Consider the following 20,353-nt stretch of genomic DNA (forward strand, 5'->3'; position numbering starts at 1 on the left):
ATGTATAGAATAATCGTCCGCTTTGTCCGCCACTGTTTTGTCATTGTCAAGATATATTTTAATAATTATCATTGTAAGCGTCGTCATCGGAGTACTACAGCTTTGCCATGTGAGCAAAATAAAAGCTTGATTTTTCGGTGTCTTCCGCCTCTCAGATTATTTTCGTCAAGCATCGTTATGCTGATGATCGCGTTGGCTCTGCATTTGTCATCACTACACGCCTTAGTGTTTCATCTATCTATTCTATCTATTCATTCTATCTATCTATCTATCTATCTATCTATCTAGTTACCTATCTATCTATCTCTGTCTCCTTGCTATCTTTGTTTGTTTTATATCGTTTATCTGTCTGCTTATTCATGTATGTTGATTAATTTTTTCGCAAGGTATGTAAATAGTACGTCATTTACTTTTGTCATCGTACCTGTAGCTAGTCACTGTTGTGCTTGTTTAAGTTAGTTATATCTTGTCTTCTATTACCGGTGTTTGACGCGTACTCCGTACGCGATTTGTCCTATTAGACGGCAGAGAAATGATTGTATCATGTGATAATCTCTTTTTTCCGCTTGCTTTTTTCTGACAATCCACATCTACTGCAACTGGCCACAACGTTCGGCATTGCACAGACTAAAGGTGTTCGTTGACTGACTGATTAGTGAATTTCCTACACTTAAACTTCTAGTTCAAGCATGCTATAGTGAGCGACTCCGCTCGGAGCGCTAGCTATTGCGGTACAGACGCCCCCGGTAAATTTACTTTACGCCCATCTCGAGCTAGTTGGCAATAGGCGCCCCTCTTCGTGACACTGCGCCTTGTTCTACGCGACACACTCTTGTTGGGCGAAGTCTTCATCTCCCAATATGCAATAGCGTGAGCCACGATACGTTGGTATCGCACTGCACACAGTTTACAGCAGTAGACGTCATCCCCGCCTCTTTTTTATATCATCAATAAATGATTCAACGAAACAATCCACAGTGTCAGTCAGTTCTTGACTGATAGGTGAATCACAGAAAGCGGTCAGAGAACAATTTTAGCAACGGGAGTTGTTCTATTATGACTTAATTTTAATAATTTACAAGCGGTAATTAGGAAGTCAAGGATCGTATAGGTTCTAGATACGGGAGTTACTGTCATTGTTGCAAATAGAATGATTATTTTCGTTAATGTGTATGAATGCAAACAGAAAAGAGGTTAACAACCGATTTTGCAATTTATCTAAAAGTACTTTCCAGCTTTTTTTTTTTTACGCGTCCGATTCCTGCCCTCTCTAGAACAGGTAGGAGTTGGGGATGTCAGGCGAGAAAAACAAAAGGCAAAAAATACATGGTTTTTGTACTCGTTACCGTTTTCTGCCTTTCCTTTTCCCTTCTCCTTGTATCCTTTTCGCTCTTCCTTCGAACGACGACCTCTACGACTAATGCGGAATGAGCATTAACAGCGGGGCCTACAACGTTTCCGGCAATCGAATGGCACTCATATTATTTCATATACGTATAATGATAACAACAAAATAATCGATAACACAAACTGCAGTAACAATTGTTACACTGTAATGAAGACCGCATTATGTCTAAAGCGCGTAGCGACAGTGTAACTAGCGAGAGAATCGTCTGCTCGATTCTCTGCCTCGCGACACATTCGTGGACGTTGATAATTTCCGTACCCAGCTTTGTCCAAATCATGTTGAATTGATGCTATATATATTCTTGTCTCTACGCATCATTTTCCATGGCCGCTTTCGATATCTTCAATTATTATTGTTACTGATAGGTGAGGTTTTTGCGCTGGCTCTATTGTATGTTTGGCTCTTATGCTGGTGATTGTCTGCAACTTTTCTGCTTGTTTGTTTGTTTGTTTGTTTGTTTCCTGGATGTCGATACATTTATCCGATTTCGTTCGTCGATGTTAATCACCTATCCCTATCCTAGTGTTCGTCGAATCGTTCGCTATCAGATCCCTTCCCCGTTGTTTTCAGCGTTTGTTTTTGTGTTATTATTAATATAATCATTCGTACAAATAATATCATCGTTGTTGCCGCATCGTGTTCTTATGGTTTCCCTTGCCGTGTAACGTTATCGTCACAACGGCCATTTTCATGATCTACGGCAACGTTCAATCCTCACCGTTATCCATCAACGATAGCATTATTTCTATTTTATGATTATCATCACAATCACCAATATGATCAATGACATAATCATTGTATTTTTATCATTATCATCGTCGTTCTATAAGAAGTGTTTCTATGTTCATTGACTTAAATATGTGGGCGGCGTTTAGCCGGGACGCCGTCAACGGCTATCCTGGCCCTCGATCACTATTTTGCCCCGTTGCCTTAGCTCGCCGCGTAATGTTGCCTGCTCGTCTCCTAAGTTATAGGTTCCGCGCGAGCTGAGCCGTGCTACTAGCTCGTCATTAAGTTTATTCGTCTACCTGCGGCCCTAACCTACACGACACGTCAGCAGCCCATGTGGCGATACTAATCTCCAAGGCATCGTTGTATCATAATAATAATAATAATAATAATAATAATAATAATAATAAGGTCAAGAAACAACAACACTTCTTCTTTCACCTGTTAATCCTTCTTTTTTTTTTATCTTCCACAATGATTTTACGGCTTCCTTTAAATCTGTTTACCACTTTCCTCCTGTTCTAGCAGTTCATCCACCTGTTTGCTATAGCAACACGCTGTCCTCTTTCTGCCCTTCTATCTATCTATCCGTAACCTTCCCATATTACCCACGGCTACGTAGGGTGGCGTATCTACTCCGTGCTATATAGCATTTAGAGAGTACATTGTTTCTATAGACACTGGCGATCGACGAAGGACGGGTGCTTGATGCATTCGGACCTGATCAACGAAAAAGCAGTTGTGGATACTTGAGAGGTGTTCGAGGAAACGTTGAATTGGGAAAAGGAAGTGATATTACGTATAAGGGTAGCTCCCTAAATGATTATTGTAGGTCAAACTACATTGCTACACCGCCAACGATGTGGCAGATTTCAATGCACTTTTTGCAACAACAGTAGCCCTCCAGCAGAGCGATTTTCGTTCTCAGTCGCTTTTTATTAGCACTTTCTTAAGCTCTATTTTTCATTGCGACCTAACCTCTAAGTTCCTTTTTCTTCCTGTTTTTAATTATATCTTTTTATTCGCAACAACTCAGGGACGCTCCCTACAGCACATGATGTCATTGGGATCTTCATTTGACTTTTATGTTTAATATGTCGATGTGTTTGGCTTGTCTGCTCTCACACTCTCTCTCTCTCTCACTCACTCACTCACTCTCTCTCTCTCTCTCTCTCTCTCTCTCTATATATATATATATATATATATATGGTATTTTTGTGTTCTGTTTTTGTCGCTGTCTATTCACTTATTCTGGTTCAACATTTTTCTTTGTTGTTCACTGTATGTTTGTTACGTTACGCCAATTTGTCTTCAATACCTCAACCTTTGGCGACCTCGCTGTTTAAACGCCTGGTAAGACCTTATCACAGCGCTTGTACAATCGCCAACATCACTTTCGATGTCTGATCGATTGTGACTGGCTGATATCGTCGATCTTCAGCCGGACGTCGCAACCACTATACACAACATACAACACACTCAATACATCCCATATATGTGAGAGCATATAGGTGATTATGTGTTTTATGTCTTTTAACGCTGCAACAAAGTATCTATGTATTTGTGCATTCAGAAACGTATATATGTGTATGATTAATATTAAGCCTCGTTCTGTTTTCAAATGAGGCTTCGTGGTTTATTTTTTTCTTAAGAATTATACTCGCATTCATCATGTTCTTGCTATAGATTACTGGGGCATATGTATGCACTCGCTTTGCTGTGTGTTTACCATCATAAAAGGTAGCGTAATGCACGTCAAAGGCTTACGCCAGGACAACGCTAACCCGCCAGCAGGGAGTTAGAGTACCGTGTTTCCTATCCATTAGTAAACTGGGAGAAGCGGTAGCCAATTTCGACACGTTAACAAGCGACTACATTGAGAAATCAACAGAGGAGGACCCCAAGAGAAAAACGTGATGAAAAGCGTCTCTCGACAATGACATATTTACTGGGCGTATTCATTATTATTATTTTTATTATCAATAGAGGTAGTTTATAGGAGCTTCGCGTGACGACCGGGGGTAAATATTTGGAAATCCGACTCGATCAATTTACCAGGATACGGTTTGAGTTGGGGGTATATGTCATTATGTAGGAGTAATATAGAGGAAAAGTTTACGAAACTGTTGGGGAAAAGGAGGGAAGTAATCTTTGGAGCTTCTTATGATTATTGTTCTCATCATCACCGTGATCACGGCCGTGGTCGTACCTTGCACAAACGAATCGTCCTCTGCTGGGGATTAACGCTTCTATAGATAATGTTGTCTCTATGTCATTATTTTTATCATCTCATTGAAATTGACCGCTGTCATCTAACAGATTATTTACCGTGTTCTCGTTTCACATTTGAGTTTTTTTGCATGAACAGAGTCGTCATCACGACCGTTTTGTTTTATTTATTTGTTACTTCTTAATTTTTATTATTTTTATTATTGTTATTTTTTTTTCTTGTATGTTTTGCGCTTTTTTTTTCGCTGGTCTGTATGTCATCATAAAATATATGAAGAGGCCATTTAAGAGAGAACGCTTAACACATGGATACGAAGCATCAGGGCTGCAATCCTGCGCCTCAATATTACCCGCGCTAGCAAATATTGCGGGAAGTTTTAAAACGACAAGAAGAAAACAGTGTTAATATTGACGCTCAATATACTCCTCAATTGTCGAGTAACTTCGGGTCGACGTATGACCGATGGTCAACCGACGCTGGATCTCCGCACAATACAATTGCGTGCGATAGAACGCATTGTTTTTGACCCTATCGTAACGATCCTGTTGTCTGATTTTCCGCATCTTCCCAAGCGCATCTGACGATGACACACGATTAGAGCATTTAAGAGCTTTCTTTCCGAACACGCAGGCTTTGGAGTCAAGAAGAGTGACTGCCTCCAAATGAAGTACCTCTCATATCCATACCTCTGTTCGGTTGGGCATAATCCACAACGAACGCCTATTCGATATCCCGTCGGAACCTTCATACACCATCTAGGTACGTAAGCTCCATCGTATATTGGATCCAGGACAATACTTGCGTTCTGTTCCGTTCAATAACAGCTCTTCCCCTTCTACGATTAAACTGTGACACCCGGTTTTGCCACAAGCTGAATTACAGCAGACGCCATTTTGCACCAACCAGGAACCATTGTCTACGATCGAGATGGTGCCTAACATATGGATTGCCTCGGATTTGGTTGGATTGGCGTCTTGGTAGGGTCCGCATGTTTCATAATAGCTATTTAGCTTCGTCGCCATCTATAGGCCTTAGTTTGCTTGCATAGCGCAGGGCAGGTATCTGCGGCCTTGTCGCCCCGTGGGACTGTCGTACGTCTTTAGGGTAACGCTAATTAATCTAGTAGCATGTACAGTATTTCCATCATCATCTTCATTATCATGAGTAGCATCAATTTCATTGCTTCGCGCGTATATCGTGTTCCCGCTGTCACATAAATTTCGTCTGCGACTGTTTACCTGCCTGCCTATCTGTCTTGTGTCAATCTTCTCCGTTTGTTTGTTTGTCCGTCCCGTTTTTTGTTTATAAAAATAATGGTGAGTTGCAGAACCGATCTCAGCTAGCGGTCTTAGAAAATGTTTTCCCTTGCGAACTTTACTGCTGCGTGCACAGATTAGAATATCTAACAAAATAAAGTACACTGACACATTGTTAGGGCATTGTACCTATACGTAGAGACGTGAATCTGCCTCGAAACGTACTTCGTCTAGTTTGCCTCCTTTTCCTGGCCCTTTTTCAGTAATTTTCATTTTGTAATTTCATGTTCACTCTTCCGTGTACCTTACCGCATTTTGAGCAGCAGTTAGAATATATAGAATCAATGGTGTACTCTACAACGAGTTTCTTCTGCATTATTTTGGCGTCATCTTCAGAGTTATTATTATTAGCATCAACATCTTTAGTAGACTCATGTTTTCTTCGTTTGAAATGATTTCCCTACGAGATCCGCCCGCGTGAACCCGAACCATGGTTGCTCCGCCACAACCAATCCTATTGATGCTGGTCACAATTTACCAGAACGGAGCGTACTTTTTTCTAGTTTGCAAGGTTCAAGCCAAATAATTAAATTGGTCATATTTTCATAGCCTAATATAGTAATGATGTCTGACCGCGGTTCCGGACACTGGACTCGAGTCATCTGCTGTGTGAGTTGTTCTAGGTATGTTTCTAAACAACTATTGGCTACGCCATTTGATTCTTCGTTATCATTAGTCGCGTCTCGGTTGCAATGTCTAAGCATGCGGATGCGGTGAACGCAGCATGGCTGACTCGTCATAGCGCTCGTATCGTATCAGGTGAAATCCACTATGTCACAGAATACAATTCAGACCAACAACAGCAGCAACTGCCCGTCTCTTAATAAATGTCGTTTTTGCAGTATGATTCGAAACCCTATGCAGGACACAAATAATGGTATGGATGTATGGGTCAATCATCAAGCGACGCTGGCGAACAGTCATCATATATTTCGTAGTTAACGTCATTGGTTGCGAACGCCAGATGGCAGAGCTGATTAACGCGGGCCTTTCACGCGGGCGAATGTAAACCTGCTTCTCACATTGAACGCCTGTTTTCATGTTCTATTTGTATGGTTGTCTGTCCTCTTGTTGGTTTGCACTTTTCCTCCGTCCGTTTGTCAATCCTGCGGTAGTCTGTTTCAGTCGCACAGCTCTATTGTCGTTGACGTCGTTGCGACCAACTTGCGAACAATACGCCAACGACGTATGTGACTGTATGTTTGACGGGCAGCTGTTGCTGTTGTTGTTGTTTAGAAGAGATCACAGTTAGCCGTCTTGAAGCTTATGAAGTCCAGCTTGCTGCTGAACCCTCCGAAGTCGGCGTTGACGCCCCCGATGAACTCGGCCGACTGCTTCCGGTCGAACTGCAGATGCAGCTGTTAGTGGGAAATTGCGACAGTTGTGAAAGGGATGATACGTATGGTGTATAATAGTAACCGCCATTGGTGAACTGGACGAAGGTGCCGGAAGCGAGGTCCAACGCTAACTGCTGAGGCGACCCGGTCGCTGTACCATTAGCAGCGCCACCACAGTTCGTCGCGACCGCTTGCTGCTGCTTGTTCGACGCTAGTAACATGTCCTCGTAGTAGGTTTGCGAGGCCAATTCATCGATGAGGTTGAGCGTCTGTCGCCGTTCGTGACCCATTAGACATACGGTGGACTCGTCAACTACTCGCTGTAGGATCATTAGATAGGCGTAACGGTTGGAGCGTTCTTCATCGCCGATGAAATGGTTTGTGAGGTAGGATTCGAGTTTGCGCCGCTGGTTGGCTAAGTCGGGAAAGTCGATAAAGAACCTTGAACACATATACCGTTCTAGCTGCTTCAGTTGTTCCTCCTTCGCAGGCTTATAGTCTCGCACGAGTAAGTGACAGTACTTAAACAGGCCTCCACCACGGATCTCCTCAGGCGCCCGGGTTGCAATCAGCTTCTTCGTCAGATGGTACAACGCTTCCTGATAATCTCCATAGACTGATTCCGCCACAACGGTGGGGTAAAAGTTATCCGACATAGTCATGTTCGAGCAATCGTAGAATAGCAGCAACGAGTCAAGGATAATCTGGAAGCTGTCCACACTAAATTCGAACTGACGGCGCATTTTGTCAACGAACTTAAGTTCGACGTTACGCCCGGCGGCATTCGATAGTGAGATCAGTGACCACCGGTCACCTTCGGTCACTTTGACCATTTTGTGAACGTACGCTTCCTTTAAGCTCGCTAGAGATATCCGATGTCGTCGGCTGCCTGTGCCCGCTCCATCGGGCAAGAACTCGAGTAACGACTCAAGTACAGCGCTCTTGACTTTCTCGAATGACTTCCCGCTGGTGAGATCAACCGTGAAGATTAGGTCGAGGTCGTTGTACGGTGAGTTCTCCGGTGCCAGCACATGCGAACCAGCGCCACCATTCATGCGAATGTCCCGAACGTGGATGCCGTTCTCATGTTCCAGTTTGCGTCGGACGACACGAACGAGATCCGAGAGTTTCACATCGAGTGTGGGGAAATGGCCGCGGCCGTTGATCGGCACAGACTCGTTCATCACCTGATCAAGACGACGAACCTGCTCATAGCTTAGGACCGCGAAACGTTGTCCGTCCTGACCGTCGTCCGCTAACATCTCGGAACCGTCCACCTGAAATCGTCCATTACCAAAGATAACAGTAACAAAAACGTTTAATATATATTCATTGTTTGCATCTTTGCAGAAACTTTGCGTGTAAAAGTTACATCATATTGGCATACGTTGGGCTCCGCTATCCAGTATTACACATATTCTTACCCTTTTAATGTTCCTCGTCATGTTTCCTATGATAATTCAGCATAAATGAATGATGATGCATACGTTATTTACGATTGTGATGATGAACTGTGAAGAAATATGTTGTATGATTATTTAAATGGTTCCAGAGTTTCTGGATAATCTATCTTAACAAAACAGGACTTGTTCAAACGAGTCGCTCAGACTGAAGATAGCACACATCATTCTTAGATAATACGTACGTTTTTCTCGACAAAGGCTTTTCAGTGCAATGGTCCCGCAGGGGCAATAACCACTGCTTATTAAGGGTGTAGAAAATACACTGGCAACGATATTAGCTTAATAGCACAATCATGAGTATTTGATGCCATTTACGTTCTTCTTTCTTCTGCCAAGCTAAGTATATCTATAGAACTTCAAGAACATGCTATGTTTTGCAAAGGGGAACCTTGTATTTTCGCTTGTTTACAGTAAGGCTTTTCAACACTATCGTGATTATGAATCCCGTGCTAAAATAATCATAATAATCCAGGTATATATGAACTGTGAAAACCGTTTTAAAATACATTTAAAGGCTCACATAATGCGCCTTAGATTATAACAGCAACTACAATACGTCCCCTGCTGTATTTAGCACTAGTCGGAAGTGTCCTTGCCATTGCGAAAATGACCTTCTTCTTTCTTGGCCGCGTGCTCCTTTCCTTTTCTCAAATACTATTTTTCTATTATTATTATTATGACGGTAAACTAGCACAGAAAACGCTTTTTATTTTCTGTGCAAATCTGGCTGTGTATCGAAAGACGTGGCTAGGGGCGGCCATTGTAGCGGGTGTACCGCTTCGACGTAGTCCTCTGTTCAAGTCTTCAACGAGATCAGTTTTTCTTCAGAGCCACCTGCCAGTCTCGAAGCGATCACTTTGAAATGGCTGTCTTTCACTCAAAGGGAACGAAGTACGCCTGTCGACTGTGACACGGATGCATATGGCAATCACCTGAGCAGACGCTGGCTAATAGCCTGTCTAATACTGCGGGGAGACGTCGAGGTTGCAAAAAGCTGTCGCACAGACATGTCCAGCGCAGTCATCATTAGTATCTAAAAAAAAAGAAGATTGCGTTTTCGAAGAGCCATTTACTTGTCACCGATCTAGATAGATCATCGGCGCTTGCAGCATCAGTGTGACCGATAGTTTTCTATCAGATCCTTTGTCGTTTCGTACGACAGAGGACGCCGACACGAATGACAACGACGGCAGCAGTGAGCGTGTTCACTTATGGCGCCGCGATAGGAGAGGGAACGAGGTGTTAGCTAATGAATGGATTGTGGGTAGCAATTGATACTCGTGACGCTGGATAAGGTGGCTTTTCGATACCGTTTTGTCCAATCTAAGGAGCGCGCAAACATTGCTATGTATCGAGCTAGTAAATAAACGCGACACGTACCTGTGTTGGTCTATCAAAGATTTCGCTGCAGATTAACAAACTCTACTAGTGATCGATATAGACCATGAAAGACATCATAGACTATGTATGGATCGTTCTACAGTCTGATGGCGAGAAACAGTAAGCCCTATAGAAAGATTTTACGGCTAACACCGAAATTATAATTCGAAAACGTCGAGCTCAGAGATAGCCGCTGACGTCGTTGTGGGCAACGGTAATTGCTGCGAACAAAAGAAAAAGTACAACACCATATATATAAGCCGCTTACTAGAGATAGTTTTAATCGCACCGTGAGTGCGCACATGCGTCTATATCGTCGCTCGTGGCCTTGCACTACTTCGAAAAAACGCAGCATGGACATCAGGTATTCCTTGACCTGTTCCCTTGTCCCTTGCCTAAGCAGCGTTACTGTGGCGAGCCAGTAGAACCCGTCGCAGCTGCTTGTTGCCTTCGTATTCGGCATTCGTCATTAAAACTATATTCTACCTACGGACTTACAATTTGAAGCTTTTATTGTCATTGTAGTTGTCTCGTTCTAGAAAACTGTATACTTTAAAAGAAAACAGCGTCTACGCTCTTGTTCTCTTGTCCTTAGGTTAGCTGCAGATCGTTTACATGACGCCGTCAAGAGACAGGACAACGTAAATAAATCACATTGCCGCGTCGAAGTAGCGTCTACGAATAGATCATAGAAGTAAATACATATGGAAATTTACCCGCAGCGGTGAACACGCGATAGGACTGCAGGACACCGGCAGCCGTCTTGATCCTGGAACACCCTTATAACAGCTGTCGGCGTCAACAGAAGTGCCAGTCCGCACAAAAGATATCAGAAAAAATTCTAGACTGAATTTTACAGACCGCACAGCGTCATTAAAAAGGCTTGCCGTCCTGCCTTTAGGCCGCTAAATAAGATGTAGATTTCTGATAAGGATATCGATGTCGGAACAGGCAGGGGGTAATAAGTGGCCATTGGCGGGGGTTAACCTTGCACTTGAACGACTGACTCAATTAACAACGCGTACACCCAGACACACACACTCACACGCGTATGTACGTAATGAGCTTTAAAGCTACCATTGGTCATACGGTCAAACAATGAATAGCAGGCGGCAGACATGAGAAGTAAGTAATGTTACATTTTTAGCGAAAAGGTTTACGACGCCGAAAAGTGGACGCGAGGATAATTAGGAAACTGTAGCTGTAAAAATGTAAAAGCCATTGCCTTTGTTTTATATTCTACTATGAAAATTGGCCGCCGCGAGATTAGCTGGCCTTCATCCTTATCTTCTGATGATTTTAATTCTTATCGCCTAAAAATTGTTCGCGTCACGACTCGTTTGGCGTGCTAGTATTTCTAAAATGTTGGTAGATTATACCGTTTAGCTGGCGCTCGGTAGCATTCGTAATGTTGACTTCAATTAAATACTACAAACATGTTAAAACTGCCAATTGCCGATAGCAACAAATCAAGTAGACGCGTTTACATATGTATGATCGAACTAGATGTTTCCACCTGCTGGCAGCCACTAGATAGCAGCTTTAATTGCGCCTTTTTTTTACCTTTCAAGCGCAAAGAGGATGCGATTGATTTGCAACTGATTCTCTGCAACTGATAGCTGGCTCAGCTAAGCGTTGCCGTATTTTCATAAAAATTACCTTACCAAAGACTTACAAACATTACACTCTGTTAAGCCGATCGCTTCCTTTCGTATTACGTCTCTCTTCTAAGTTCTCGTTTGACGTCTCGCTCCCAATTCTCCTTGCACTTTCAGTAGAACCTCTTTTCCTTCGGTGAAGATTTCTGCCGCTGAAATCGTTTGCCCGCCACAACGATCGACACGGCTCTTCATGCGAAGCAGCGACGGAGGCTGTTCGCGTACATATACTCGCGAGAAAAGAGCCCTCTGAAAAGGATCCATGATTCGTCCATCCGTTGGCCAGGCCAAATATACAGATAGCTTGCGTTACGCGTACGAGCGCACACAAAAGGCCTGTTGTTACAGGATGTAAATACAACTAGCCTTAATGAGTGGTGGCCGATCTTTCGCACCGCGCGTTTGCCTACCTAACGAAATCGTCTGGTCAGCGGTCGTCGATATCCAACACCTCGAAGAGCTACTGCTGCGATCTAACAAACGCCGTCTGTCGGAATAGTGCCTCAAAGGGAATTTCCCCTGCCCGCAGCTGCTATCGCCACCCTCGCAGCGGTCTTAGCAACAATAAGCGCGCACCGTCATCGCTCGTTATGGCTTTCGTTGCTGTTTTGAGCGTGGCCGTCGTTAAAATGTAGTGCGCGATAGCCGTAGGCCGATTGTTGACAGCCTGGCATCCAGCCAGACTGTTCCCTACTCAACAGACGACGCGTTACTCTATAGCCGTGTCACCATGGAGGCAATACCAGTATAGCAGTGAATAGGTAGACGTCAAACGCCAACAGGATTTGCTTGAATGGCGAAGACAAACAGACAGCATCGATGTGCTCACCGAAAGAGCGCCTGCATAGCCAACAATTGAGGACGGCAGAGGCAGCAGTGGCAGTAACAAATTCAAAACAACGAAATTTACTATTGGTCGCTGGGCTATATGAAAGAATCGCATTGGAAACGAAAACGGTGCATGGCTGAAGGCCCCTGTTCGCAGCCATTAGCTGACCTTGACCAGAAAACCTGATAAGTTGAAGTTTATTTGATCAGAAAGTAACGAGGAAAAAAACGAAAAAGATGTACGCCATTTAAGATCGAGCCAGATGACGAAGTCGCTGAAAACAACGATAACCACTGGACACTATCCTCGAACCGAAAATTCAGCGAAACTCCCCTTTATTCGTGACACGCAATCGCCTCCCCACGTGCTTCAACTTCTTTTCCACCAGACGTCGCCTCCTTCTCTCTTCCGATCAACAGCAGTCAGCCACGACTGACTGGGCGGGATGGCATGATACTTTACGCTAACGTTAAACGTCTGCGGGTGTTCATTAACAGTAAGACGGAGTTTGAGAGACTCCCGAACGCTCGACCGACCAACCGATGGACTACACAAATGATATCGTCAACCTAATTAAGTTGGTGATTTTCTAACACTTGAAGCTTTCAGGTGTTACCTTCCCGATCGTAGATTTTAACAGCAGATATCCACAAATATAATCAGTAAACGCATTTTCGACCCCTTTGTAACTTTTACCCACCCGTTCAGTGGTTCACAGCGTCATTTGAGATGTCTAAGGAAGCGATAAACGATGGTTCTTCAAAATCGAATGCTTCTTTTTGTTTCGTCCGATTCAAGTGGTTTCGTACCGCTGTAACAGATCGTACATCGAACCCAGCACGAACTGCATAATGGGACTTGGAGGCGGGTCAGGGCCTTGATGCCACTTCGCTTGGATCCATTGAATTGCCACCAGAAGCGGATGGGCAAATACAAACAGCAGTAACTATTTGTGAGCTCTCGTCATCAATTTAGCTCTGCATCAACAGCTGTTCGATTAAGATTGTCATTGTTTTGAGCTGCCACTCACGACTCTCGGTATACGTTCGTAAACTGTAATTAAAAACGTAAAAAACGCAAACGTTGCACGATGACAATTGTATTAGTAAACTGAGAAGGCCAGGACAATTCTCTGTTGTGATTAAATATCGCCAGCTGCACGGACAGATTCTGAGATGTAGCCTCGCTGATTTCCTTCGCCACAACGCATTAACGGGCCTTATGAAATTAACTAGACATGATGAAGGCCTATCAAGCCTCCATCACTTCGATTAAAATGTGTGTTAATAATAAAGACAGTCAGTTAACTAAATAACCTATGACAGCTCAATCACGCCGCATCTCAGTTCAGCCTATAACGAAGAAGACCTAGCCGTGTGAGCCGGGTATTTTTGGAAGAAGAAAGCGGAGCGATTTGTATTTCGATATATCTGTTAGCTAGTGGTTTTGCTGGGTCGTCAGCTGGCCAGCTCGAACCAGTGGGCAAAAACACAAGCGACAGATGCGCGCGCGCTCTCAACGTCAAACACAACTAACGGTACAATTATTGAAAGGCTAGATATTGAAGGGGAAGCATTGAAAAGACGTCAACATTGCTCTTGCTGCTGCCGCCAGACATGTCAGCTTCGCGGAGCAACTATGTCGCAATTACGCTGTTTGTCTATCGAACCTGACGGTTAATCCCGAATCGTCCAGTAAGCTAACTCTATAGTGTCGCACGCGGCAGAAGACCGAAACATTACGTAACGATGATATTTAGTTTTTAGGACTACTGCTGCTGCTGCTGCTACCATAGGGCGTGTAACTGTTTTAAGCCTATAAATTAGTAACTTAGAAATCCCCCGGGATCATGTGCAAGTGATTTGTTAATGACCATACGAACTAGGTGTTGTAGCGTGCAGTCTATCGAAATTAGGAGCTTGTTTTGGCACGCAGAACAAAGTACGTGAATCAAATATCGATAGGAATAAAGGGGGCTAAACATGAATCTTGTAAAGTCCGATAGGACGTGATCACTTATGTACGACGAAATAGATAATTCGGCGCCTCAAACCAATGACATGTACGCGCGTCTTTTGTCTAAGATATCTCTTGGATCGATCGGCACTTTTACACATATTATCATTTATTTTCTCACTATATAACTACCACAACGTTTGAAAGTTAGCAGCGGCGCGACTGTTAAACGCAACATGAATATTGTGTATGTGTATATATATAGTATAACTTTTGCATGTGTCACTAACTCCGTTTGTTTGCTTTCGACTTGTGGTCGGCTGATACCAGTGATGCCACCTCGCTGAAGTTTGGTAAACTTCTCGCCTGCACACTGTGGGTGCTAGGACTTCGTTTTATAGACACGCACCTGTACAACGAACTGGACATCAAAACGATTTTCGCTTTGTCTCTGGCAGCCTTCCTGGTAACAGTTGCACGCTTACACACCCTTCAGATGCACTTCAGTCGGTCGAACGAATAGAGACAGAAAAAAAGTACGCTTCGTTTCACCGAACACTCGTATATCCTATCCTCAGGGTGCGCTATGATTGTACGCGATTCTGGCTGAATAGACCAGACTTTTGTCACTTTGTCTCGCTGCGCATCGTCGGGTTCAGTTCACTTGGGTCCTTTCCCGGTCTTCGCGTGGCGCGCACTACAAATACGAGATGCTTAAGACCGTAATCGATCAATTATGCTGATTGAGCTAACCCTCACTGTGCACGCCCTTCGAAGTTCTGACTACAACTAATGGCAGCGGAGGACCGAATCTCCCTGCTGCCGCTGATGCTGTCGTGCATAGAGCGGCGGTACTCTACGTTGTACTCCTCCACCACTAAAGCAATCGCTACCGCACCACTGCTGACGTCGTCGGCAGTAGCATAGCGCAGCCACGATGCTTAACACCATCACGCATATAACGACGACGGCGGCGGCGGCGGCAGCAGCAGCTCACTCATTCCACCGTTCGGTCGCTCGCTCGTCCACTCTTTCGACTGCCGCCCCGAACGAATGCCGGTAGACGAGAGTCGGCTCGACGCGGCCCGCTCGAACAGGGCCTGCTGAACCAGAAGCAACAATGACAGCAATAGAAACGACACGGCCACAGCAACGGACGTTGATACCGGCAGCGGAGGAGACCCGCTGACGTCACTAGCAATACTACTGCGGTTACCGCTAGCTACCACAGCAGCAGCAAAAGCGGGAGTCGAGGCGGGCGACCGTCTGCCGGGGGCGGCGGCGGCGGCGGCGGCGGCGGTGGTAATGGTGGCAGCGCCGGCTCACAGCCAGTATGGTTAAGTGCTTGGCATCAGGCCTGCTAGAGCACGTCTGCCGGACAATTACGTTAGGTCGTAGCAGTTCAGTGTCGCCTCCGCGGCTTTACTAATAGACGTATCTGTTCGTTAGGCGCTTTCAGGCGAAGTGGAAACTAAACTAGCCTCGATGACAATACTATTTGTCGTGCTACGGTCCGGTGTTTGTGACTCGGGGGCGGGGGAGGAGAGGGGAGGAGAGGAGAGGAGAGGGGGGGGAGGGAATAGTAGGGACCGCGGTGCCGTTGGCCGCAGAGGCAATTAATGGCGGCAATCATCGTTTTTCGCAGCGGCCGTAGCACGAACAATCAAAGCAGATGGTCGTTAATGCCGCCGCCGCCGCCGTCTGCCGCCAAGGAAACCGTTTCTATACAGATTTGTACCTGTAGTTCGTCATTGACCGATTGTTACGCGACTGGACGTCAATTACGTCTGGCGGAGATCCGAAACACGGTGGTTTACGGCTGGTCGGAGCTGGGCAAGCTGGAAACTGGTCAAATGTTATGTCAGAGGCCGATCAAACCTGCTAGAGGATGATCTTTTTTCGCATATAATTAGGCGTACATAAATAGGCCGTCAACATCTCGGTCTGCTCAGTCCCAATTCCCATTGGTTCACTTCAAGCAGTGACTCGTGGTCAGTCGGCAATGGTTACTGTTGTTAATACATGACCGAAACCACTGCTGAGAGCGAAACGTTATAAGCTGTTAGCGTCCATATCAACGAATCGCGCCCTGCGTCTCCACGACTATACATTGATAACAATGGGTTTCTTTCGTTATATAACGTCGTGTACCGCGTCCTAACTAAAACAAATTGCCAGAATAGTATTCAGGCACATCGACCAGGACGCTGTTGCTGCATCGTAAAAACTGCGCAACTCTTATTGAGCGACGATTAACGAACAGAATAGCTGTGAGCGTCCTAAGAACTATTTCCATGCTCTCCTTGGTGTCGCTGCCCCGTCAAGCGCTTTGCCTTTTAAAGTATTCAACAGGTGCAATGGCAAAATCCTCAAGACATTGTCGAAACAAACGCGATAAACGCCACTCTGTGTCCGCGATCGAATCGTCTGTAGCCTAACTGTTTCAGTCGGGGAAAAGGATGTCCATTGAAAGTGCCGCAGAGGTGTAAAGGCTTCATTTGAAGTACATCGATTAGTAGACTCTTCACCAAGTGAAAATGGAAAGGGTACCGAGGACCCTTTTAAAAATTAAACAGTTACCTAGAACACGTCGACAATATAACGCAAAACCTCTAACTGATAAAGTAACTACCCCGTTAATGTTCTTTTTTTAACTTACGACAGACACCTTGGCGAAAAAATCCACCAAATGTCGTATATTTCGTATATCTTTAGAAACAGTAGCAAAGTTGACTCGCGGGCATAACTGCTCGGCTGGATAGAATGAGGTTATCTCTTTGTGTGTACTATATTGTGTTTTTCTGTGTTTTTATAGCTGTGTGTGTGATAAAATGGCAGTACATAAGAAAGGTAGACGCCCTAAAATCAAAGCTCACTGGTCAATAATACAAGTAGATGCAATACTTGTACAAGGTTCTACGTATCTACCGCTATCGTGAGATCATACACAGAGCCGGCAACTCTTGCTGCGCTGGCTACTGGCCGATAGCAGTAGCAGTTTGGCATCGTCGTCATTCAAGGGTTCGTATCCATCTAATACAGGGGCTAGCCTTTTACCATATGTGGCAGTGGTTGAAATATGCTGTTATATTTCAATTGACAGCTTAACTTGGCGCTTAGCAACAGGCCCTGGTAACCATTGATGTTGCAGCTGTGACTAGGGCGCACTGTTCGTCACAGACGCGCCTGCGTTCGATTGTCAAACGGGGCCATTACGCTTTTAACTATTATCCACAAGCGCTAGGTAACAGGGTGACGTTTAAAAAGAATGCATACGAAAGCCGATTGATCAGCGGGGTCGGCTTCGACCATATATGATGTAAAATCGATATAGGTAATTGGTTGGCTAGTGACTTGTGTAGGAAGTAGAAAACAGCCTGTAGTATAGGCTGCATTGCATGTTAGACTGTGCATATTGTGCGAATAGCTTCCTAGTGAATTCCTGGTTATCGCTAGGGTTAGTTATATAAGTAGGGTCAATGCTAAATACTACTAAACGTCAATAGTTGTTAACAAACAGTTGGTCAGGAGGATTTTCCATATGCGATGAAGGAACCTCAGTCGAGTAACTTAATTTTGTTAAGACTCATTCTTCTACACATGGAATAATGAAATTTTTTCAGAAGCCCTTTCGTCGCTTTCAGCTAATATCTCGCTACGAAAATAATGGCGGCCCGTTATACTGTAAGCCTAATGATTTACTGTGTGATGCAATACTATTGCACTTTGGTATTACCGATAGACTTTTCCTCCACTTGAAGAGGTTCGTTCAACGGAGATTGAAAGTGCTTAGTCTTCGTATCGACTATTGGCATATAGTTGTTTGCACGTTTCTCAAGATCTTCCATCGGAACAGCCCTTCCGAAGGAATGTCGAAAGGGCTTGCTTTGCCGGTATTGTTTCATTGTTGCAATAACGTCCGATAGCCATTGCAAGCTTAAATAACGCACGTAGCAGAAGCTATCTTACGTTTTCCATAAACGGCATTGGTGAGCCTGGTCACTCAGTGTGCAGAGTTTGTTTTGGCCGATGATCGCGCTATTGCCGACAACGGGACAGCCCTGATTCGTCTCTAACTACCAAAAAAGCAGACGTTAGACAACGTTGTTTTGTTGTACACTTCACTTTGCCAGTGTTTTGTGTTTGTGACAACTAGAGATAAAATCTTAAGTAAGAACCCATTGCCAGCTTGCGTTGTCAACTTTAACTGCTAGCCGTTTTTAAACGAAGTTTATTTCGCCAAATCTGACCGCTCAACGAGAGTTCAAAACGTATAATATTTAATGTTTATTATTAAAGATGGTATATTGTCGTATAAGGGTCGTGTCCACTTCCAGATAGCGTGCGTAAAAGGTGAGGTGAGGTTAGGTTAGGTTTATTATTAAAGGTGGTATATTGTCCGTAGACCTTGTATTATTTAAGGGTCGTATCCCCTTCCAGATAGCGTGAGTCAAAATGATGCCTCGGTAAAACTTCAATTGTAGTATAATGGTAGTTATATATTATAATGTATGTCTAATTGATTTCTGATGTATATACATATATGTATCGTTTCAAGCATTGTTTACCGCTATGTGATTTATGGATAGAATAAGATTAGTATAAATGTAAAATTTTGCAATAAATCATATTAAAATTATGAAAAGTAATGGACGTAACTTTGTGCTTCCTAAATAAAATGCATTTTCTCTCGCGCGTATATTTGATTGATTCAGTACGATAGATACAATCTGCTATTGTATTAACTGAAGTGAACGATGTTTGGAAAATGGGCGATGCTTTTCACGTATATGATGGTTATCCGTAGGTACTTAGCGGATGTGTACTTTGCTGTGGCCAGATGAGTCCACCCACGTCGGGTCGTTCGTCGGAGTCGTCGAGCTGGCGACATTTTAAATATCGCGCCACCCGAACTAAACTTTTCAGCAAACGCATAAAGTCGTGGCGCTAGTTGTTGTTTGACAGGCACCGGAAGTTGCAGTCCGAGCTAATAATGCGAACTTCCGGTCATCTCACGGAACATGATTGCATGGCGGCAAGGTCGTACCCGAAACATCGGGAGAGCAATGCACTGCCGACAGCCCTCATTGACCAATAGCTCCGGCGTTGCGACGATATTAGACGGTTACACAATATGGAGGAATACTTAGCAGAGATGAAAACCGAAAGAAGAGCCACCGAGTATAACAACACGGTTCACTGGTATTGCTGGAACTAGGAACACTTGACCCTTAATAAACACATTAGATATAAAAAGGACTGATCACTAGTTGATCTGGGGATCGATACAAAGACCAGTTGTGGTTGCATCGTGGCCTGATGGGGTGGAAGATGTTTCAAAATGGAGTGGTTAGCCTTTTGCATTGATGGCATTTTCGGACGCCGCTCCGCTCCGCTTCGCATTTAGCCTTCACTGGCTAGATTATCCTCTAACATTGAAAAGAACTCAGAATAGAATGCAGAAACTGTTTAGTTTGTGTGTGTAGCGTCTTTGTGGGCAACAGGAAGTCCCAACGATCGGCCGAACGTGTTACATAAATGTTTGTAATTAAACCTTTGCTCTATTTTGGGCGCTATTAAATAGATCAGTATTTTACTGAAGGCTGTATGTAACGCCACAATTAAAGAATGAAGCCAATACAAAGTGCAAATATATTTATATATATATGCACACTGTCTATCGCTTCTTTTCCCTATCAACTCGAATTAGCTAGATTGAATAGGTCCCATCGCTAACCCAGGTAATGGAGTTTCAGCTGTATAAGTTGGTCGGTTCCGTGAAAACATTTCCGATGTAATCAAAGCTTTTGTGTAGCCTAAGCTTCGCTATCCTATGCGTTTCGGTACCACATGTCAATTTATGCCTTTCACGTCAGCCTCAATATTGGACCGTAATGGGAGAAGCCAATTCATCATTTACCTTTAGCCCCTTACTAGTTTATAGGTCGAAGTACGTGTCGAATACCCTTAATTAGCAATCTGCTGACTGCATCGTACGTTGACAACAGATAGTCGGGCTACAACATTTGCACGAGCCAAATTGGCGC

At 44.1% G+C, this 20,353-nt stretch overlaps 1 protein-coding gene across 2 annotated transcripts in view; it reads right to left on the reverse strand.

Moving 5' to 3' along the window:
- Nucleotides 1-2,588: 2,588 nt before the first annotated feature.
- The window catches only part of LOC111273571 (terminal nucleotidyltransferase 5C), a 19,315-nt gene continuing 1,550 nt past the window's right edge, over nt 2,589-20,353 (reverse strand). Inside the window, exons 1-2 of one of the 2 annotated variants that reach the window (XM_022855266.2) lie at nt 14,716-15,249; nt 2,589-8,297 (exon numbers count right to left, since the gene is read on the reverse strand). In XM_022855266.2, the coding sequence (XP_022711001.1) occupies nt 6,948-8,282 (1,335 nt within the window). In that variant the 5' untranslated portion in view covers nt 8,283-8,297; nt 14,716-15,249 and the 3' untranslated portion in view covers nt 2,589-6,947. Of the gene's footprint in view, nt 8,298-14,715; nt 15,250-20,353 lie in introns of those variants that run through there. The other variant, XM_022855265.2, reaches the window with a different exon arrangement.

This window comes from Varroa jacobsoni, unplaced genomic scaffold, assembly GCF_002532875.2.
Source record: "Varroa jacobsoni isolate VJ856 unplaced genomic scaffold, vjacob_1.0 scaffold_199, whole genome shotgun sequence".
Taxonomy (NCBI): domain Eukaryota; kingdom Metazoa; phylum Arthropoda; class Arachnida; order Mesostigmata; family Varroidae; genus Varroa; species Varroa jacobsoni.